We start from the raw sequence: 23,625 nt of genomic DNA on the forward strand, positions 1-23,625 counted from the left end.
TGGAATATGCTTCTATTTGACTGTATTTCCAGATGGAACCATGTGCTTAAGTGTTTGTTTTAGGCCTCCAAGTAGTCATTCCTTTGCAATGATCTGTAGCTAGCCTGCTCTCCCTTGGGACTAACCTGTGTGACTAATTTAAGTGGGAGTGTGATAAACTTTGTCACCACTTAAGGAAAGGCTAAAAATACTTCTTTTTGTTTTTGTTTGTTTTTCTACATATTATCTAGCGACTCTCTTTTGAGGGATAAGGGAAAGGAGGTGGTGAAGATTAGAGCTGATGAGGAAGGTTCTGAATGCCCAAGTTTCATTTCGGAAGCTTCACACCTTTGCGCCCCAGGGAAAAGTTCTGACCCCAGGCTTTTACAGGTTTTGTTATAAAACCTGAGCTTCCCAGAACACTTTGTGGTTAATGGCTTTCGCAGAAGTGATTTTACAACTAAAGATGGCCATCAACCAGACTTGTCTTAGTTCATTGTCCAGATCTAAAAAATGATTGTTAATGTGACTTATTGTGCTAGTTAAATATTTCTTAGAAGGGTTTCTTTTTAGGTTGCAGTCTTGTGAGCAAAAACACAGTAACAGGAGGGCTCCCCTAAAAAGTGGAGCAGACAGATAAGCTTTGTGGATGAAGGAGATGCGAACTGGAAGGCTGGAGAGGGATTCTTGTCTTAAGCCTGTCCTCCACTCACTGAGGGACCTTGGACAAATCACAACCTCCCTGTTCCGTGTTTCTTTAACTTTAAAATGAAAGGATTGGACCAACTCTTTGCTTTTCAAGATCTCTCTCTTAAACCCTTCTCTCCAAAGCAGAAACTTTTTCTAGTGAAATATTCTACAAGATCCCAATATGAGTGAAGATGTGTCATTCACGGAGGGTACAGGGAAAATCCTTGTCTTGCCTCAGTGCTGGCCCCTGAGGCACTTCTACTTTATTTGATCTTTAAGAGCTCTTCCAGCTGTGGTATTCTATAATTCTAATTAATGTGAATTAAGCATTATTAAAATCAGTGGGTGTTGTTTTTTTCATTCAGTTACCCACATCAGGGAGAAAAAAATGGTCTCAAATTACCATATGATTTAAGTCAATAGAAGATATAATTCATTGATATTAAAGGCAAGTACAGATCTAAACATACGACAACTATTTTAGAAGTTGTGGAAATTCACAATAGAAACCCTCTTCCTTCACCCCAGAATGCATGATGCAAGAATGCAGAGCAGAGAAATGGTAAATCTTCCACCATTAGACCTCACTTCCTAAACATTTCCCACTGAGCACTGCTGTGCAGCTCCCTCTTTTTTCTTCCTCTCCTCTCTCAAATCCTAGATTACTGCATAGTTTGGAATTTTGGCCCTAAAAGGGCCTTTCTTGGTTCTCTCCATCCCTCTCTAACTGGAGCCCGCTCAAAAGTACTCTCATTTCTGCCTGTCATCGCAGCTAATACCTTGCAGATTCAATACCAAACTGTTGTATAGGATTAAATTCTGAGCCTTCCAGGAAAAAATTTCTGAAAGTGTTCCTTTGCTGTTGTTAATTGCAAAATAAACAGCTCTCCCTCCCAGGGAGCGGAGTTTCCTTCTCCTTTGGTGGGCTTCCCTCTAGCAATGCAGGAGCTGCTGGGGCCCGATTTACACCTACAATTCCACACCAGTTTAGAACTCCCACTTTAGTTTCTCAGTTTGCATTATTTCACCAACTCACATACGGAAGGCTAATCATTCCAGCCTTTCCCAGCCTGCAGTTTTTCCTCTGATTGTTAGAACTGTACCTTTGAGTCAGGATTTCTTCCCAAAAATAATCATAGCAAATACTGTTTAGGATTTTCTGTCAGCCAGACACTGTCTTAAACATTTTTAGTGTGTTAACTCATTCGGGTTGTTTAGGAATAGCCAGACAAAGCCCAGGTGACAGGATGGGTGCAGAGTTTCCAGAATCCTTCTTGGCTAGTTATAGTCGAATGAATTGCAGGCAGGCTGGATGGGCAGATCCCAAATGAGATCCCATCAATTAAAATACAAGTTTGAGAATTTGGAATTTTTTTTTTTAAACAAATGAGCCACTTGAGTTGCCTATGTATGAAATGATTATTTGCAGGTAGAGTTATTATTATTCTATTATGTAAAAAATTATTAACAAAGGCTTAATTTCATTCCAGACAGATTGTGTCAAGGAGAGTGGGCGCTACAGAAGTACAGTGAAATATGAGATTTTTGAGCCCGTAGCAGACGCAGAGCTAGAGACCCCAGTCAATCCTACCCCTTTCTAAACAGCCACAGCCATGAAACTTTCTTGACCTTTTCACCTTTAAACTTTGTGTGAACTTGGAAAGAAGACTTTTGAATTATTTTTAAAAAAGGAAAGAAGAAAAAAACAGAGAGAGGAATAAAGAAAGACAGGAGAAAAAAAAGGTTGGGGGAGGCTGTGGAGGAGATGTGGAGACTGGGGGAAAAGACTGATTATATGTTAGCCTAACAGTAATACTAGGAAAATAATCCTCCTCTTGTGTATGAGTTTCTGCTACTGGGAGCCACAGGGTAATCAGCTCACATGACATACCCAGAGGCTAATGCTAGCCTGTACTGTTTTTGAACATATTCAAACAAAGGCTGATTATCCAAACAAGAATTTGGACTGCAGCAGTCGGACCCGTTAAATTATAGTTAGTAAAACTTGGCGCCTTATGAGCTTGGAATGTTACAATTGCAACTGGATCTTCGTTTGTCAGGCAGCCTCACTAAACAATAAAACCAGAGATTTTTATCTCCTCGGGACTCAGTTTTAACTCCTTGGATGGCAAAGAGAACAGTGCCAACTAGCATTGCTCAGACTCCTGGCAACTTCTGTCTGCTGTCCCGCCAGAGTTAATGAGGCAGTGGCATTTTCCTGGTGCTCTGTAGGGAAGTGGGAGGGTGAAGGCAAGTTGCTCATTCTCTTAGATCTTATGTTGGAGAGATAATAATGGGTATTCGTCTATTCCTTTAACAAACATTTATTAAGTGCTACTATGGACAAAGTCCTGTGCTAGATACTCTATTTATATACAAATGAGTATAGCAGATGGCATGAAATTGTCAATTGCCAAAAGGTTATTAAATTTTATGAGTAATTTAGTGAAGGTGGAATGAGAAAGATAAAGAAAGACTTTTTAGAGAAGGTATCATTGAACTAACTTTGAAGGAAGGTAGGCTTGCATTTTTAAAGGTGGCTCTAAAGGTGATTTTATGCAGCGGGAACAGCAGAAATAAAGGAATAGAGGCAGGAAAGTTGAATCGTGAATGTGAAGGGAAGTAGTAGAAGAGAAGTCTGAAAAAGTAGATTGAGCCTAAAAAGTAAGTTGAGAATTCCAGGCCTAAGCAAGTCGCCTTTATTTGATAAATCAAGAAGCTATGAAAAGTTATCGTTAGCTTTTGCATAGCTATCTTTAATAATAATAAGCTAACATGTATTGAAAGTTTACCATCTGCCCTCATAATAATTCTCTGAAAAAACTGATTCAGAGAAACTAAGTAACTGAGATTCAGAGAAACTGAGTAACTTTGCCAAAATCACACAGTGAATACATAAGTGGCAGACAAGATTCAAACCCAGACTGACTGTAGACCCCCTGCCTCTTAACCACGTTTCTATTCTACGCTCCATGCCTTTTCAATTTGCTGACTTTATGATCTTAATGCAGGATGGATTAGGCATATTTTTATATGGCGGCAAGAAGCTTGATTTTAATGGATTAACACTATGCTTGAATTGGATGGTTATAGTGAAGAGAATTACTTTACATTAATAATCTTTGTATTGGAGATCAACATACAGTTACCATGATCACCACTCTGAGTTGGCTTAAGAATATGGGTTCTAGGTAATAAATTCATGCGAACAGCAATATTTTTTCTTAAACAATCCCGTCATAACGAGACAATTTGCTCTCCTAGTTATTTTTGACAGTGATTTTTGCAGTAGTACAGAGGTGACTTGGGCAGTTTAGGTCTTATATGCATTTATGACGTTGCCTTTTCTGAGAAACATATTTGATACCATTAGTATATGGCTCCCCACTTCCCGGTTTCCACAGGGCATCTTCACCGTATTCTTATCCTCTGCTGACCCTGCCACCGTCTTGTTTTCTTTCCTGTCCTCTTTGATATACTCTGTTATTGTAAGCCAGGCTTGTGGCTTCTGGGAGGGGTGATTGGCAGGGTCAGTCAGACATAAGCACTGAAACGTGTGTCCCAGAGGTGGAAGCCAGATTTCCTCTCAGGGCCCTGAGGCCAACTCCTGTGATAGCTTCATGGCTAGAAATAGCAAAAATCGAAATGGATATTGCAGATAGACCAGACAAGCAAATAAGAAATCCAAATGCTTGGATGGCTCAGATTTTTCAGTTTATTAGTGGATATTTTTAGCAATAGAAACAATATAGCATGTCTTTGTGTCCATTTTTCCTGGATATGGCATCTAGGTTGGGTTTACAGTTCTTAGGGGAAGGATCTGATGCTGATTTAGTGAGCTTATTTTTGAAAAGCAAGAGTGATATATTTTAATTTAAAAAACAACAACGAACAAAAAGAAATTACAAAAAAAAAAAGAAAAAAAAAGAAAAGAAAAAAGAAGAGGAAGAAAAAACAAAGAAAAGAAAAGCAAGAGTGAATAAAAGAGCAGGTTAACATAGCATAACCTGCTAGGAGTTCATTAGCACCAACGTCATTATTTAGCTTGGGTTCAAACAAATTCTCTGCATAGTAAATTTGAAGAGGACACACCAGTTTGAATGGCATTATCATTAAGGATAGTACATACCCAAGAGGAAAGCTTGAGTTTGAAGTACTGACTATAACTATACATTTTTTTTGGGGGGGGAGTATGTTTTTGCTTTGTTTTGTTTTGTTTTTTTAATTCAATTTGCAAGACCTCAAGCAGATAGCTCTGAAACCTTTGGGAAATCTGTTGAAATTCTAGAGATAAGCTTTCCATAATTTATGGTGCTTTTGGAAATTAGGGTGGCCTAATGATGAGCAATCTTTCCCTTGTAATGTTAATTATTTGCATTTCGTCAGTGGCTCTAAAATTAATATAAAAAGGGAATTTCGTTTACTTTGGGTGATCATGTTTCAATGTGTTAATATTCCAGGAGTAGCAGAGGATGGCATGCTCTGTTAAGATCTAGATCATGCTAAAAGTATTAAACTTGGCTTTTGGAGATTAGGTTTTCCCTACTTAAAATTAAGAACTTAAAGATTTTAATCAAGATAATCTCAAAATGTCTTAAGGTGCAGCTTATTCTGGAGGTGATACCACTTGGAATAGTAAAGACCAAAGGAGAAATTGTGAGTTAATGTTTACTCTTTTATTACTATTTTAATCAAATGGCTTTACAACTTGACCTTTTAAATGTGAATATATTTTTTTAAAAGAACACTCAGGTATGTGAAGCCATAACTGCTGTGTTGGAAGTTCACACGCCTAAGTCTTATATACTTGAGTTTTAAATATGTACATGATAAAAATATTTTGACTGGAGTTTTCTGTGAGGGCAGTTACATTGTCTTGGTGACAGGTATTTTGGTGTAGGTAAAAACATCTTTTGGATGTTTGGGAATTGTAACCATGTCACCTCAATTAATAATAATAATAATAATAATAATGGCAGGAACTCCCATTTATTGAATAACTAGTCTGTGACAGACACGCCCATAGGCACTTTATATGCATCATTTCTTATTCTCAAATCTATCCTGCCAGGTAGAGTAGTGCTTTCATTTCACAGATAAGAGAACTAAGCCTAAGAGAAGAAGATAGGCTTTGAACTCAGGTTTCTCCGATTCCAAAGTCCATACTCTTGCCACTACACCATGATATCACAAGGAATGAGTTGTAGCTGAGGCACATTTAAAACTTACCAATTTTACCACACATACCACAGGAAGTTCAAAACAGATCTGATTCAGTGGACCAAATTCATTTGCCTGTAATATCGAGTCCTATGAGTAAAGGGCTTATTTTTTTTTTAAATTAACCTCAAACACACTGAAGTATATCTTAACTAGAGTTTCCCCCAAAAAAAAGCTTTCTTGAAAGGTATGGAGGGTTGTTATTCTTGAAATGATTTTGAAGAATTCGAGGGCAAAAATAGGTTAGGCATTTGATTAGATTTCAATATGCCAGTCTTCCTTGGGAATTTTCCTGTGTTTGGGCATGAAAGAAATCTTGCCATGAGAAACCTTCTGCTTCCTTCCCCTCAACCCCTTTCTCCCTTCTCCCCCATCTCTCACCCGTCAAAAGAATCCAACCCAAAATTACAATCCAATTAGGCTTTCCTTGGGGGACCCTCTATACAGTAGATACACTAAATCCGTAGATTTGACTTTAGAGGTTTGACTATTTGAAAGTGACTCTGAAAGTCAGGGAGGAATTTGCTATTATTATTGATTAGTAGGTTGGTATATAGGAGCAAGTGGCAACGCTGGTAAGTCAGCCTGTTTGACTACCCAGCACCTGCATCTTTCCTTCGCTCTGTTGTTCTCTACTTGTCTCATGCCGTGCTTTAACACACACACACACACACACACACACACACACACACACACACACAACAATGTATTTGTCTCTTTATGCTAATGATGGAAGAGGAGAGAAACTAAATAGGCCAAATAAAATAATAGTTCATAGGTAAAACCAGTTTGAAAATTGTACTTTCCCTCCCTACTAACAGCATTTAACACATAGGTAGTTAAAAAAATGTTTGTTGAATAAATGCTTAATTTTTCTAAGAAACCTAAGCACCTTCATGATAATGGAATAAGATTCAGGGTGCGTGTGTGTGTGTGTGTGTGTGTGTTAATGAAAGGGGAATGATTTTCCATTGGTAGGTACATCCTGGACCAGAATGGCTCTTGTTATCCAAGAGAAAGAAGTACATGAGGAAGACAATATAAGTATCAGAATTAGACCTAAAAGAGACCCTTAGATATGGCCTAGTTAGCCCTTTCACAAATCACTATCTCTTCAAACACATAAATATATTTACAGTGGTGTTTTAGTAACTTTCACATCTATTTTGAACCCAATCCATATTTGGGTACTGTTGATAGGCCCAGACCCCAGCCCTCCTCTCTTTATATTTGATGCTTTAGACATGACAAGAACTTCCTCACTGACTAGCCTGTGATAGGTAGACCCTTCCTCTGATTAGAAGGACGTTCCTGAAAGCAAGTATTGCAAAGAGCTGTGGCAGAACCTATCGTTATGATCTCATGAAATGCCAAGAGCCTGAAATTCAGGAAGCTAAAAGGGAAATTCACATTCATATCTTCTCTTCTACCTGCTTTTTGCAGAGACATTTGTCTCACTACTTTTGAGCCAATGTTGACTAGAAGGAATAGTATTGATCACCATTCTCTAACTACCACAAACTAACCCCAATTTGTTCCCAGCAGATCTTTGAGAATTTCATTTATACTCTCATATAATGGGTGCATACTATCCCATCATTGGATATATCAGGGTTTATTTCATCAATTCTTTAGATGGTGGTATCTTTAAAAAACAAAGAAGTAGGTTCTCAATAGGTTAAAAAAAAAATTTAAGGAAAGTCCATTCAGTCTATGGAATAACATGAGCAAAGGCATGAGTTTGGAAACAGGGTGACTAGAAGTTAGCAAAATTATGTTCCATAAAAAAGTAATAATAGGTAAAATCCAGAAGATTATTTTACTTTAGTGTTAAAATTGCCTAATGCTCATAGACTTCATTTACTCTAAATTTTACAAAATGGGATATACAGGGAAGGAGCAAAGTTTTTTAAGACGGCTATATAATTGCGTAGTAGTTTGTGATGTTGCTATTCATCTTTCTAAATGCACTTTAACAGATGGTAATTTTAGGCAGTATTCAAGCAAATATTATTGATCTCTAGAAAATGGAAAAGGGAAAAAGTTGTTTCCAAACAATATGATAGAAAATTTTATATGTGCAAATCAAAGTACTTCTCTGCCTACTATTGGTGGTTTCAGAGGGTAGGCTTTATTGTAACAACCATGTCTTGGGCTATGATAAAAAGCAGCTTGTAAGGAAACACCTAAATTTTGTACTTCTTTTTAATGGTAGTGAAGGTCTGATTGAAGGAAACACAACAGGAGATTGTTAGGTACCTCTCACTGCCTCGTGCAAAGTCATGAGGGCTGCGGAGCTAATGGGGCAGCTCTTTAGGGTCTAGAGACCTACGTAGTTTTTGTGGACTCAGTGTAATGTTAAAACCGGGAGGACTCTTCCTATGAGCAGAAATGAAGCTTGGAGGGTTCAAGTGATCTGCCGAAGGTCCCACGGTGATTGAGAGGGCTGACACTTAAAATACTAGCCTTCTAACACCCCGATTTGGCCTGCCTCACATACTGACCAAGGATTCTTTTCTGTCCTGGGAGCGCCCTGTACCTATCATGACCCCACACATGGTCTGTCTAAGGTAGCATTCCGGAGATGGTTGAGTAAGGAATAGGTTTAAAATAGATTGAAATTTGTCCTTGGGTCTCTCCCTCTCCTTCCAAAACTATCGAAGGATGTTCTAATGCCCCAGTGGTCAGGGAGTGGACTTACGTATCGGGATAGCATATCTAATAACATTTTGGACATGGCTCAGCTGGCATGGCCTCACTGGAGCCTGTTTACCTGAATTATACCTATTGTTGCGGCTCTTCTCTCTTGGTTGGTAAGAGAATCTTCTTTTCTTTTTTAAATGCAAGTCATGCTTGCATTTTAATACAGTATCAAACATTCAGCCTTGACATGATTTAAAATGAATATGGCTCATTTTGCCTTTGAGTGTCTGTGACTGACAAGCAATCATGAAGTTCTCTTTGGGGCTGATGTTATCCCATCATGTGGAGACCCATTTTGGTTAATTTGTTTTTCCATATAGTTTCTAGTGAGAAAAATGCATTGCTTTGGTATTGAAATTAACTTGATTGAAATATCTTAGACTTTGTCATTTTCCCGTGGCTCAAAAGGTTATTTCCCAAGTGTTTAATTTTTTAAGTACACTGTATATTAATTTAACTTCTACTTTCAGACATTCATCATTCTGTGAAAAATTATTGCAACTGCATGCATTGAACAGATTTTTATTTACACTCCAAATTCCCATTCAATGTAGAGTTGTTTAACTTTGGAGATATCGTGCAAATCTGATAAAGATGAGGTTTTTAAACACTTGAAACATTTATTGATTTGCTAAATACAATTTTCACATTTTCTTTATGGTATTCTATTATATATCTTTCAGAAGGAAACACTTAAAGACTAATGCAATCTATAGGAACTGTTCAATCAGAAATAATGAGTGGAGAGGTCACTCATTAAGAACATATTGTTTGAAATACTTTGATTTAAGGGTTTCCAGTCTTTGAGGTATAAAGTTCTGCTGTGAAAAATATGGCCTGCATTGGACTTCTGAATTCTGTACAGCATGTCACGATTTTTGCTCCTAGGCTAAAGATAGAAAGTAAAATAAAATGTTCTTTGTCCATTTAGTTATCCTTGACTCCATGAAATTCTCCAAAGTAATTACTGGTGACCACAATACCACCTACCAGCAAGAACAGCCTTGACCTTGTGCCAGCTGCCTTATTGCTGACCACAGCTGCTCTTGACTACAGCAGATGTTTCTCCTTTTGCCTTGCCAGTAAAATTTTATTGAGTAGTTTTGCAAATATAGAGCAGTATACTCTGCCTGATGAGCAGCTAGCGATCTTAGCCACCTCATGCAATAAGGTTAGATTTCTTCTCTCTACCATGAGGCCCCCACTCCAAGGTTCCACGCATCTTACCTCCCAGGCCTCAGGACTTGTAAACTACAGTCCTCGTGGGTTTGCTTCCCTATCCACCCATTTAATTTTCTCAAAGAAAATAACACTGGAAGAGCAACCACACTTGTGGTTGCAACTTGCTGCTTTAAAAGGCTGTCACATTGGAACTTTGCTCCTACCAGTTGTGGGTTTACAAAAAGGAGTTAGGGTACTTTGTTGGGATGTTTTGTTAGGATGCTTTTCTGAAGTTTTCCACATCTCTTTGGTTTGGATGTTGTCTTGGAAATCTCTTTTGAATTAGCTTCTGTTGGAGAGCTTTCTGCCTTCCTGAGCACTTCTTGAATCCTTTCCGTATGAAGGCAGCCAAGGGAACCTCTTCTGATCCCACCCCTTTGTACCTATCATGGATGGTGCTCTATCTGAGTCTGAAAATTGAAGCACTTTTAAAGGCTTGTTTTTGCTTTTGAGTTGGAATGGATGATTTCCTACAATTTCTGTGTTCCTTGTCCAAATGTAAAGGAATAGATTTTCTAGTTATGGCTGATAATACTTAAAAAAACAAATGGAAATGTAAAGAACTACTCCCTTCAGTGGTTACAGCCTATCCCCCAGGACTTTTCAAAGAAAACAACTCATAAACATAATGGCAATGGAGGGTCTAAGCCCCAGCCTGGCATGAATTACCACAGAGCCTTGGGCCTAGGGAGGATGGAGGGCAAAAGCCACAGGGTGCGGACTCGCCCACTTCCTGCTTCCTCAGCTGGGAAGAAGTGGCAGTGACCTGAGTCCCTCAGTGGTCATTCCAGGAGTGTGTCATTGTGGGGAGTTATCTGGCCGGCTTTGTGGCACATGACCACTTGTGACAGCCTGAGTTTAAGCTTTCTAACACGTGCGACACCAGGACTTCTAATATGGACGAATATTCTGTTTTGTCCATATTAGGATACATAGGACAAGGTGAGTGACTGCTTTAGGTCTGTAGGTCAAGAAGTTTCAAGCAGTATGTTCACTTTTAATGCCTTAAACCACTTGGAGTCGTTTAAAGTTGTAATATACTCTCACATACTTGTAGCATAAAACTTCGTTCTTCCTTGATCTTAAAGAGAGGAAGTTGTTTAGATTAATGTATATCTTCTCCCTCTTTCCTCTACAACTCCTGTAAAACTTTTATTTTTAAAATAAGAGCATGAAATCATTATCAGCACTACTAGACTGGGTATTTGGCTCAGGACCGGGGCTTTTTTTTTTTTTTTTTTTTTTAATGTTCCCAGAGCAGAGTGCTCCTTAAATTAGGATGAGAAAAGTTAATTTTAATCCTCCAAAGGCTTATTTGCTAGCACAAGAAGTCACGAAACACACCCAAAAACTATTGCCGAAATCTTAAGGAGAGCGATCTCAGCAGGAGAGACAGACTCTAGGTCTAGTATCCCAGCGTTAAAATTTGTGTCCCTGGCTGAAGAAATCATTTTTTTTAGGAGCACCAATTCATGCAAAAGCTACTGAATGGAAGAGATTTCCCTTAACCTGTCTTATAGAAAAACTCTTTGTTCATGTTGTTTCCAGTATCTCAGAAGAGAATAGTTTAGAAGTGGTTGTAGAATGGTGGTAGAAGGAGTTATTTCCAACGACGTTTAACTAGTTCTCTGCCCAATAGTTTTTATAATTACCACCCAGGAGAAAGACTCGCTGGCTCTAGTTTATAGACCCATGGAATACAAAAAAATGTGATGAGCCAATTGTTTAAAGCTTTGTTTTGAGCTGATTTTGTTTTTTAGGGTATTACAATGTCACCTGCCCCAAAGATTAAGAATCAGACATTGAATGAGGCAGGCTTGGAGAGGATCAAAAAACAAGGTACTGAATGACAGCAGCCATTGTAGAACTAGAGAAGGCTGTGAAATGGCCTTGCTTTTCTAGAGAAGTTCTTTTCCTTGGGTTTGTTTGGTGGAAGTTTTAGGAATGGTCATTCCCTGGGCCCAGTAGAGAGCTTTGCCTCATGATGGTATGCAGTAAGACCTCAATGTTCCTAGTTCATTTATCCTCCTCAGCACACATATAAAGTAAAAGGTTATTAAAGGGAGAGTCGGGAAGGAAACCCAATTTAAAATTCAAGTTTTGATAATTTTAAAGGAAAGAAGTAGGTTTATGAGCAACTGCTCCTTCACACAGTGTGAACTCTGGTGTGTTGTGAAAGTAGGGCCTGCTGAGCCATTGGAAGAATTCTCAATCTATTGTGCAAGGCTTGTTTTTCATAAAAAAAAAAAAAAAATCACTTTAGAAATTAAGGTTGTAACCGAGCACAGCTCTGTACTGTATCAAGCCATAATATCCAGTGAGTCATGAAGGCATTAGGGAAACACTGGAGACGTTGTAAGAAACATTTGAGTTAATGTTTGCGATAAGGAAGATGACTATCTCTAAAAAGAAACTGAAATTAAAGGGCACAGGCTCCCATATTTGGACAACTAAAGGGAATTCCTTTCAGTGATGCTTCCTTTCCTTTCTGATGGAAGTAGGTGGTGAGGAGCCAGGATGGAGAACTAGAAATCGGGCTTCTAAGCTCACCTAGGCCATGAGACCTTGGGCAAGTTACTGCCCATCCCGGCTTCAGTTTCCTCACATGAAAATGAGTGATGAACCACATCATCTCTATGGGTCCTTCTGGTCCAAGCAGTCTGTGAATCTGGCTTTTGAACATGATCGGACATTGGGTAATCCTGGAAAGGTTTATCGCAAAGGTTTTGTCGCTTGTGGCTGCTGTTGTGGTGCTTCATTCACATCACCAGGAGGGCTTCATGCTTGGACCACTCAGCAGATTCAGTGATTAATTCTACTGTTTCCTCCTAGCCAGTGATTCAGATGGCCAAACCCCTCCATCCCCTGCCCCTGCCCCAGGAAACCCATAGCTCAGAAAGGTCATTTCATTTCCCGTGAGCCTGTGATTCAGTCTTATATCACTGGTCCATGAGCTGAGCACTGTTTGGCCAACTGGAAGGTGAGACAATGGAGACCTCAGCTTCTGCAGACTCTGTCAAGTGACCTGGCCTTCCAGGGGTTTGTCACCCTGGTGACAAGCTGGAGGAGAGTCCAAACCCTCAGTTAACTTCAGGCCTGATTCAAATGAATTTGGGATTCCTTGCTGAAAGAAAAAGACTGGATCCTGGTGTGTCCAAGACTCTGCCCTTGAAACCTCTGGGTTGATGACTGATATGTTAGTCTCTTGGGACAAAGCTGTACAGTTGAGAAAAGTAGCAAGAGCATCAGATCTCCGTAGGTCATCTGGCCCCCATAAAAAGCAATAGCAACTGGGAAAAGACTAGACTGCTAGGTTCCCAGCTATCCTGGATTATTAGACAAAGCCACCCACTCCATCTTTGTTTATAGAACTCATTTTCAGGAACAAGTGTTTTATAGTGAGGTGGAGGTTGTTAAGGAGCTATTTATAATGAAGATCTCAAATACGTGAGCCCTATATCAAGCTTGAACTAAAGGAACTTTGTATGGGTGGCAGTTTAGGAGGAAAAGGGAAAAAAGGATAAGGAAAAAAACTAATAAAAATAGCTGAGATCACTCAACAGTTATCAAGAAACAGATACTACAGTTTTATAACACTAAGTACTAAAAGTATATGCACTCTTAAAAGGCAATTAAAACGTATGCTCTGAAACTATAAAACATTTTCTTTTCATCTGCAACATAGAGGGCAGATTACAACACATTAATAACGTTTTGTTTAGAGTTCAGTTTCTGATGGTTTCCAAATGTAGTCTGTGTAGATTAACCAGAAGGAGTCCAGTTCCCTTTTTTAAGAGCGCTTGTAAAGGAAAGCAATGTGGTAAGATTGTTATGAAAAGAGAGTGTATTTAGGAAATAGCACTTAGCAGGGTCTCTCTGAATGGCTGCCAGGTCAGGAAGCTGAAGTGCAAGGCTTGGCCCTTGTTCAGCCCCCCCAGTTCCAGCTCCTTGACCACACAGTACGTCAGGAACATGTCACAAGCCAGCCAGGAAGAGTCAGTCCCGCCCATGGGCCAGCTTGGCACGGCTGCTTTCACATAACCCAGGGCTCCAGAGGGGCCGGAGGCAGGCATTCCAGGGCCACGGGAACAGGCAATTTTTTAAAATAGAAATGAAGAACTAAAAAAAAAAAAAAAAAAAAAGCCTGGGAATCAAACATTTGTTGAGTCCTTATGGAACATAGCCCCTCATGGAGAATGTCAGAGCTGAAAAGGGCCTTAAAGGTTATCTCGTCCTCTGTCCTTGTCTCATAGACAAGGAAATTGACCTGCATGCAACAGTAGTGGCAGAGTCAGTAGTGGCATCCGTCTCTCTCTCAGCTAAATCCACTGGCTTTCACCTCAGTGGACTAAGCCTTCTGTCTTAGGAACTCTACCCTGTTCTTCGCATCCTGCTGTACTGTTTGGTAGCCAGACCCCCTCCCTCTTGGATTTTGAATATCCAATGATTTATTGCTATACTGTTTGCTCCTACTACTTGCCTAACTGCTCTGTGTCTGAGCCTCAGTTTCTTCATCTGCAAAATGGAGGTATCAGTGTTAAGTCCTCATAGAGTTGTTATAAGGATTGACTGAAGAAATATATGTACCAATTACAGTGCCTGACCCTTAATAAGGGCTCAATAATGTTTGCTGTTATGATCATTAAGAATAATAACATTTATTTGGCATTATTACTATCATTTGCGTTGTTATTATCAGTAATGTTTTTTTTTTAATTTAGCTTATTCTTTTTTAAAAATGATTTTATTGGGGAAGGGGAACAGGACTTTATTGGGGAGCAGTGTGTATTTCTTTTCTTTTTTTTTATTGGGGAACAGTAGTGTGTTTTTCCCAGGACTCATCAGCTCCATCCAAGTCAAGTTGTTGTCCTTTCAATCTTAGTTGTGGAGGCACAGCTCAGCTCCAGGTCCAGTTGTTAGTTGCAGGGAGCACAGCCCAACATCCCTTGCAGGAGTCGAACCGGCAACCTTGTGGTTGAGAGCCCGTGCTCCAACCAATTGAGCCATCTGGGAGCTCAGCCATTATCACTAATGTTTCTATAGTTGCTACATCAATAGTCACCTTCTGGCATTTGGGCTTGGGGGTGGGGTATCAACTGTATCACTAGGAGACTGTCACCAGGATTGAAGGGCAGAATAAACAGTATTACAAGTCAGGTATACCTCTGGGCCAGTGGTTCGTGAAGTCCTACCATCATATTCCAGTTGAGGAGTATAGGTTTAGAAGTGTGTTGTTGTTGTTGTTGTTGTTGTTGTTGTTGTTTGGGGAGGGGGTGCTTTTCTAACTTCACTATGTAATTTTAATTGAAAGGGACTTTAGAGATGATTGAGTAATTATATATTATATTTAAATCTCCTCAGTTTACATGTGGGATAACTGAGTCTCAGAAAGATAAAGTGATTTGCCTCTTTCTTGTTACTATAATGTGATGATTGACTGGTGCTCTTATTTATACATAAAAGAAAAACTGGAAGAGAAAGAGCCTTAGGATAATACCCACAAGACCTAAATCCTTTATCCTTTTTTTTTGAACATTAGGCCCATTGCGACCCTACATAAAACCCCAGTTGCAACCTTATTCATTAGTCAGCATAGAGACAACCCGGAGGAAAAATTCAAGAGAGCCAGCCCCTCCCTTTGGTATTATTACAGAACAATCCCCTATAAAAGTTAAGTGGATGTTTGTTTTTTATTTAAAACCTTGAACAGATTTAACCCCGTTTGGGCTGCTACTGTACTGCCTCACCCACAGCGGTGTCCTTTGAGGCTTGACATAATAATGCTACTCAAAGGAAGACTTATTTTCAGGTTGCTTTAAAACTGTGACAAGCACATTTCTTTGCTTCATATAAGACTCACTGGTTTAGAAAGTAAAATTACTTTCTTAGTTTATGCCTCAGTTATCTTTTCCTTGAGCTTTTTTCTCTCCTTTGCCCTAGTGTCAAATCAGTTTCCTGTTTTTCTAAAACGTTTGATCAAGAAGTTGGTAGGATTAGAAAATTTAACGATACTGCTTTAAATAGCAGATAAGGATAGTATTTGGTTGCTGGAAAGGTCTTGCGTACTTACCAACAACACTACAACTATGTCAACCATTATTTACTTAGAAAAATCAATCATAAATTTATCCCAACCTTCCATGAGAACATTTTGGCTTTTATCTTTTAAGATTTTAAGTTCTGGTATTGCCTGGTTACATTGAGACAGTCTATTGTGTCATCCCACTCTCTCTTTCCTAGTACCTTCCTCTTTGGGACTCTCTTTGGCTTCATTAATATAGATTTGTTCTGAAGGCACTAAAGCAGATTTTCAAAGAGCTGTAATTATCACAGCAGGAACACAATGACTTATTGAAGTTTCAGATTTTGCCCTGTTTGGAGCCTACCAGAGATTGGAACAGATTCTCCATCCTCATCTCTACCCCTGAGTTGGATGAAAATATCAAAGTTTTCCCTTCTCTGGTGCTTGTCAAAAATACCCTTCCCAACTAATCACATTGCTAATTTTCCAAAAAGCAAAACCAAAGCTCGAGAGGTAACTGCTCATCTCAAGGTCACCTGACAAGGTAAGAAGAGAGCTTGGATGAGTGCCCCCAGGTTTCTTTCCCTTACAGCCTCCAAAACCCCTCCAGAATATACTTTCTTTAGTTTCCACTTTCCCATATTTCTTCTTAGTTTGACAGTCATGGGAAACTCAAGGTGACTACCGATGGGGGGAGACTTATGAATATCATCAGTACCCGTAAGTCTTCCCTTCCTTCTCTGGAACCACGAAGGACACATCCTTACACCCTGTGGCCCTGAAATCAGAGTAGACTTAGCTTTGTGCTCCTATCTCAGTAGTTGGTTTACGTGCAGTGTATGGATTGAGTGAAGCTTTCCTATCAGAATACTCATTCTTTAGAAGACTTTTATAGACACTTTTTTACTTGACTGTGTAGGGCTTACAGGTTTCCTGATAGAGCTGCTCATGTGGAGAACCTTACCACAGCTTTCTTTTCCCTGAGCGATTTGTAATAAAGTCCTGGCAATTTGTTTAGGTGTTCAGTAACACCTAATAAAATAATAAGTGGATGGGGTTTGACTCGAAGGAAGTTTGGGGCCTTGATGATTTTCTCACCAAGCTACTCTGTGCACCTTTGCTCCTAGACTAGGGATGGGAGAAGCCACACTATCCTTTTTCCCCTGAAAAGTAAGTCTGATCAAACTGAGAGATTATTTTCTGAAACTCCAAGTTACAAGTATATCATAACTTATTTTCTGACCTTGATCTTTACATTTTACAGTAAGTAAATGTTTCCTACCCACTGTCAACCTCTATTGGTAATCATAGGATAAATGGGCCAATGGCTCATTATATAATCAAGGCTTCCTTTTTAACGTGGAAGTGCTATGTTCCAAAGTGCCTTCAAAATGACCCTGAACTGGACCACAGTACATGGGGTCATTGAGCCTTCCATCTTAAAGCCAAGAGGTAGTTTCTTTTTTGTTGATCTTTAAAAATGTAATGCCTTTGTCAGTGAAGTGGTATGCATCCATGGTTGATGGGCACCTATAAAACCATTGAGTCTTGGGGCCAGAGAGGAATAAGTAGGATCTCCAGGTGAACAAGACACAGGGGCACACCAAAAGTAACCATTTCAAAAGGGACCTAAGGGGGTTTGGATTGTTTGTATCCTATGGCACAGGAATCCAAAGGAAGGGGTAGACTTTATTACTGCATATAAGTATGTCTCTGAGCAATTGCTACAGGTGAAGTCAGGTTCTGTTTGAGGTATTTTCTCTACCAAATCAAGAATTTTGGATTTAAAAATAATTTTACATTATGCTTTATACTTATAGAACATTTCCACCCACATTATATCCTTTTAAACCTAAACCGATGAGATAAGTGTTGTTAACCCCATTTTACTGACAAGGCTTAGTTAGAGAAAGAAACTCATCTCCAATCACATTGCCAATAAAGGGTAGAACTCTGGCATTCAACTCATGTCCTCATCATTCCTTCAAAAACTCTTTTTACCAAGTTACCCTCCTTCGAACGGACTACTGCAGTGGCCCAGGAAAGTCTGTAGTTATCCCCAAATAGCAAATATTTTGATCATGTCAAAATTTTTCTCCTCAAAACCTTTAGTGATGGGGCCGGCCCGGTGGCTCAGGCAGTTGGAGCTCCGTGCTCCTAACTCCGAAGGCTGCCGGTTTTATTCCCACATGGGCCAGTGGGCTCTCAACCACAAGGTCGCCGGTTCAGAGTCCCACAAGGGATGGTGGGCTCCGCCCCCTGCAACTAGCAATGGCAACTGGACCTGGAGCTGAGCTGCGCCCTTCACAACTAAGGCTGAAAGGACAACAACTTGACTTGGGAAAAAGTCCTGGAAGTACACAATGTTCCCCAATAAAGTCCTGTTCCCCTTCCCAAATAAAATCTTTAAAAAAAAGGGGGGGTCGGGAAACTTTAGTGATGTGTTGCCACCTTCAAAGAATAGAATTCCACATTCATTAACTTCTTGTTTAAGGTAACATGGAATTTGGGGACAATCAAATAATTCAGAGTATGACTCTGTTCAGCAATAAATGTGGGAACTTCACTTAACTTGTTTCTTCTATACAAATGTGAATAGCAGATCACCCCAAAGGAGTCTCATGAGTCTAAATGCAGTGACATAGCACAGCACCTTCCATTAGTAATAATAAACTGAAGTCTCCCTTCCCGTTTTCACTTTGGTTCAAACCGATCTCCCTGATCTCCCACTTCTTCCTTAAATGAACCCTTTGTTCAATGCCACATTTAATTATTTATCATCGCTTGAGTGTGCTTTCTGTCTTCCCACTTTCATATTTTTGTGTCCTTCCTCTGAAAAGCCCTCGTGTCATCAATGTCCCTTCATATACTCTTCATTAATTAATTATAGAATTTCTACTCATCTTTCAAGGTTTAGATCAAATACCCCGACTCCTTGTGGCCTTTTCTGATCACTCAAATCAGAAATTGCCTCTCTTTCTCTGAATGTCTTTGTCTTTAATATTCACTGCCCTCACGTGGCCCTTACCACATTTTATCTTACGTCGTTTTTATTTATATATCTGAATCATCTTTTTCTCAGACTTGAAACTCATTGTGGAAAGAGGTTGTGACTTCTTGTCTCTAGATAGCCAGCGTAATAGGTAGCATGATACCTGGGATGTTACATGGTAAGGTCACAAGAACACAAAGTTTAGAGGCAGGTTTATCTGGGATTGAATCCTGGGTCTGCCACTTCTTTACTAGCTGTTGGCCTTAGACACGTTACTTCACCCTCTGAACCTCTGCAAAATGTAGATAACTATATCTACTTCATAGTATCATTATATGGATTAAATGAAATAACATTTAGAGTGCCTGGCTGAATAGGTACTTCATAAATGTTAGATTATTTCCCTTGATGGTAATAACAAAACAGATTAAGTAAGGGAGATGATGCTCACCCCTTATGTTATAATTTTCTAAACGGTATTTATTGATAGTAATTTTAGTAGACTCGTCTAATATAATGGGGACTGCTATACACCCTTGTAGTTTATTTGGGAACTTGGTGTTACTCTGTGGGAGAATCACACACAGAACACTAGCTAAATATTGAAACTGACTGTTTCATCCCATTCTAGCATATGGATTTGTATTTATAATTCCCCATAGATAAGATTTTACTGTCCCTCTTAATTTTATTAATCCACTCTAAACTGACAGATGTGGTGAGCCTTGAGCTCCTGAGGATTCTTATTTCGTTTCTGATTAAAAGATGAGTTTCCTTCTTAAACCCAAGGGTCTAAGTATATACACTGCCCTTCTCTCCTAAACAGCTTATTTGAATGTCAGAAGTAAACTTGTTATCCTCTGTTAGATACCAAAGGCACTTTCCAGTATCTGAGCCCCTTCTAAAATGTTTCCTTCTAGTAGGCAGAAGAGTGGTATGTGGGGATAGACTAGTAGTAGTGCCTGGTACTTTGTAGTTGCTTAGTAAATAGTAGTATGAGCTTTACTTTTTATTTACGTTTTTATTTTGAAAGAGACCGGGGTAGTAAGCAGAACTCACAGAACTAATCTGGGTTGATCTCTCTTCTTCTCAAGGGCACATACAATTTGAGAATGCTGAAATTCAGCCAGATAATGACCCAGAGTTACAGTGTCCCGGGATGGTTTGGGCTTCGTTCTTCCTAGATTCCAGCCCTGATGTTAATAGCACAGCAATTGTCAGTTTCTATCCACAAGGGTTGAGAACATCAAATTGTCTGCTCAACACTGGGGAAGCTGAGGTTGCCTAAGTCGTAGTCCATTCTTAGGTTACTGGCTACTACGTGAGCTGCTACCCCAGAAAGCAAGTGGTCAGCATAAGAATTTTAATGAAGCCTTGAAGTTTTCCACCCACGGGAGCTGGTTCTCTTGTTGTTGTTTTTTTCCCTTTCATCAGCCCTAGAGTGGGCAGTTGTCCATTACTGGCCCAGGACAATCATACCGGAGATCTCCGTAGACACCAGACACTTGCTATCACTTCTGCTCTCCTGTTGGCTGATCCTCCTGGTGTTTTTAAGGGGCACCTGAGGTCATCTTTTTCCTTAGGGGGTGTCACTGTGTGGCATCTTTACTGGATAGAACTGTGGATTTGCTTTCTATCACTTTAGACTGGCTCTACGTACTATTTATTGAACTGCGCTGTGAGTTAAGCATTGTGCAGGTTTGCTTAAAATAGATTGTCATTAATTCTCCCAAACAACCCTTTAAGGGAGGTGTTATTTCACCCATTTGACAAATAAGTATTGGAGAAGTCCAGTAACTTGCCCAAGTTACTACATGCCAAAGCCAAGACCTAACTTCAAACCGCTATTTTTTTCCAATCTGTTTACAGAAAGCTCAGAATGCCCCTGCAACTGAAATCACTGTGGTCTTTCACACTAACATTCCCAGAAATTCCCAGGACATTAGTGCAGTGATCAGAGTTAAATGTGTAGAGGCATTAGCCAATTTGAAAACAGTAGATTTCCACAGTTTTACAAGAAAACCCAGAGAAGCCCCACGACCATTAGACAAATTGGAATTGAAAGGCTTAAGGAAAAATATTCATTTTAAGGTCATCTGTTTATCCTGACACAAGGTCTATGGAAAATGAGGGAGCTGGCATCATGTTTCTGAAATACGCAATTTTACAATGGGAACGTGTTATAAAAACGCCCTGCCACTGTTGTTTTCCTTGGGATTTAGGGTGAGAGACATGAAGGCTGACAATTCTCTTCCTGTTATAGGTCAGGGCTTCAAGGAACTCTGTAATCTTCCCACCAGCTTTACTCTCTCCTGGAACTCACGGGTAAAATTAGATGCTGGCTGGGCTTCAGTAGTTGACTTTGAAAGCTTTCAGAGGCCAAGTCAGACAACTGCAGCAGACTGCTTTCTCACAGGGCCACTTTATACAGGCTAACATAGTTTGGTAAACTGATGAGTGTCTGACAGTGCTGCCGTAAAACACCATGAATAACCATGCCCATAGAAGCAGAAGAAAATTATCTTGGCGTGGTGAATCTCCTTGGAAACAGGATAAGGCTTAATCTTCCTTTTACCAATGTGCTGCATTTACCTCTTGACGTTGCTCTACAACGTATATACTAGTAATGTTAAAGAAAAAACAAACAAACAAAAACCTCTATTTATGGATTTTGATCCTCTCAAGTTGGATTCTTTTATTATACACATTCTGATTGACTCTAGGAGCAAAGGGTGTGGGAAGAAATCATTTAGGGAATGACAGCTCTCCCAAACCAGCATCGAACACATTTATCTAATTTGACACATTTTGCCTGGAAGTCATAGAAAGAGACCAAGGTGCCCCGTCAGGACATAAAGAGCCAGAGACTAAAACCAGACTAAAAAGGGCCTACCCATTAGGTAAGTACCTCCCTGGGGAGTGGGTGTGCAGGGAAAGGAGGTTAGATGGCAATTATTAGATATTGAAGGGAGAATATGTTCAGAGAGGCTGCTACCCAAGAAAATCCTCCTTCTCAGACTTAGCTGGGCAGGGGACAGTTAAGGAAAAGGGTCTGCTTATTCTCTGCTGCAGGATGCTACCCCCTGACCCTTTATAAGTCAGCCTTGCTTGATTACTTCTTTTAATTCAAGACTCAAAACAGCTTGTAAAGTTGTTGTGTGTTTTTTTTATCATTCCTTTCCAGATTGTGTGGGCCACACTGTAGCATGTGCTTTCCCTTTGTCCACATCTGTTTTCCAACCTCATTACTCTTCTGTTATTACATTCATTAAAAAAAAAAAAGAGCTGTTTATTTCTTTTCTGCACGTTTTCCCCCAGTTTCAAAAGCTAAAATGGTAAATCATGGGATGTTTGATGTGACCATCTCCACAATTCTAGTATATGAATTGATGGTTGCTCACGTTGGAATTGGTTGAACCTTATTGTTTAAATTAGGTATACCCACGCCTAGGCTCACAACTTACATAAGGTTGCCCCAGTGTAGACGACAACTGTCAAGACTTATTATTTCTATATTAGATTGTTACCTCACACTCTCCAGGGCACACAGTAGTAACGTGACTTTTTTTGGCTGTTATTAATGTGACTCCTGAGCTCTTTAATTTGAATATAACTATTTAAAGGTAAGTGGAAGTTGAGAGGCATAGCTTTAGGATTTATTGTGGTTTTACTTAGTGAAGGGAAAACTAAGAGAAACGACACAAGGGTACCCACTAACGCCACTTCTGTTCCACATTGTGTGGAAATACTAGGCAATGCAATGCAGTGAGAACAAGAGATAAGGGACATGAGAATTAGAGACAAAGGTAACCTGATTTGCACATGATATAATTTGCTACATAGAAAATCCACAAACTATTAGAATGAGTAAGAGTTTAATAAGGTTGCTGGATTCAGAAATTGACGATGTTCTTCTATGCCAGCCATAACCAATTAGAAAAGAGATCCTATTTGTAATAACAATCAAAAGCACAAAGAAGCCAGGAATAATCCTTAGAAAAGATACATAGAATGTTTACAGAAAATTTATAAAAGTAAATTGAAGGGATGAAAAAAGACCTAAATAAATGGATATAACATGTTCATGGATAAGAAGATTCAATATATTCAATAGTTGTCAATTATCCTCAAATTAATAGAGAAATTGAATGAAATTCTAATCAAAATCATAATAGGTTTTGAGTCAGTCACAGGCCTGGCAGGAAATCAATGGTACACACAAAAAAGTATTTACTGGAGAGAGTTAATGAAGGGCCCATTTACAAAGGTTTGGGCAAAGCTCAGGGAAACAAACCAATAGGGGAAGGTGGCACCCTAAGCTATTAAAGTAAGAAGTCTTTAGCACCCCTGGGCCTGAGACAGCAAGGAGTGGAGCAGCCTGCCAGAACCAGAGAGTGCTGTAGCTGTAGCTTTAGGAGAAGCGTACCTGACCGCTTTCGGTAGAGGAATAGCCACTGCTAACCTGAGGCCTGCAGCAAGAAAGCCAAGGTTGAGAAGATAACAGTGACCTATCTTCATTCTCCTGCCATTGACTCTCGCTGGCTGAATCCAGGATGAAGGAACCTTCAGTGGATGCTCTCCATCTGGAGGACAGCCCCATGGGGCTAGAGCAAGGTGGAGAAGAGTGGAAAGTGGCTCGGAAGGAGCAATCAGAGAATATCCAGTACAGGTTATTTTCTATAAAATTTTTCAAGGTGATCTTGAACTTCATGTGGAAAGACCAAAGGGTCGAAAATAGCAAAGAACAATTTTGGAGAACAACAGGACATTATGATTTTCATTAGAGGCTCATTTAATT

The 23,625-nt window shown here is 39.6% G+C and overlaps 1 protein-coding gene across 30 annotated transcripts in view; it reads left to right on the plus strand.

Annotated features, from left to right (window-relative positions):
- The window catches only part of BCAS3 (BCAS3 microtubule associated cell migration factor), a 520,381-nt gene that overhangs the window by 391,580 nt on the left and 105,176 nt on the right, over nucleotides 1-23,625 (plus strand). For 13 of the 30 annotated variants that reach the window (XM_088802094.1, XM_074320579.2, XM_074320576.2 and 10 more), the window contains one exon: nucleotides 5,269-5,325. The exons of the other annotated variants lie outside the window; for them this stretch is intronic. In XM_088802094.1, the coding sequence (XP_088658220.1) occupies nucleotides 5,269-5,325 (57 nt within the window). The remainder of the gene's footprint in view (nucleotides 1-5,268; nucleotides 5,326-23,625) is intronic. 30 annotated transcript variants of the gene reach the window in all.

This window comes from Rhinolophus sinicus, chromosome 12, assembly GCF_057876585.1.
Source record: "Rhinolophus sinicus isolate RSI-liver-muscle chromosome 12, RSI-T2T, whole genome shotgun sequence".
Taxonomy (NCBI): domain Eukaryota; kingdom Metazoa; phylum Chordata; class Mammalia; order Chiroptera; family Rhinolophidae; genus Rhinolophus; species Rhinolophus sinicus.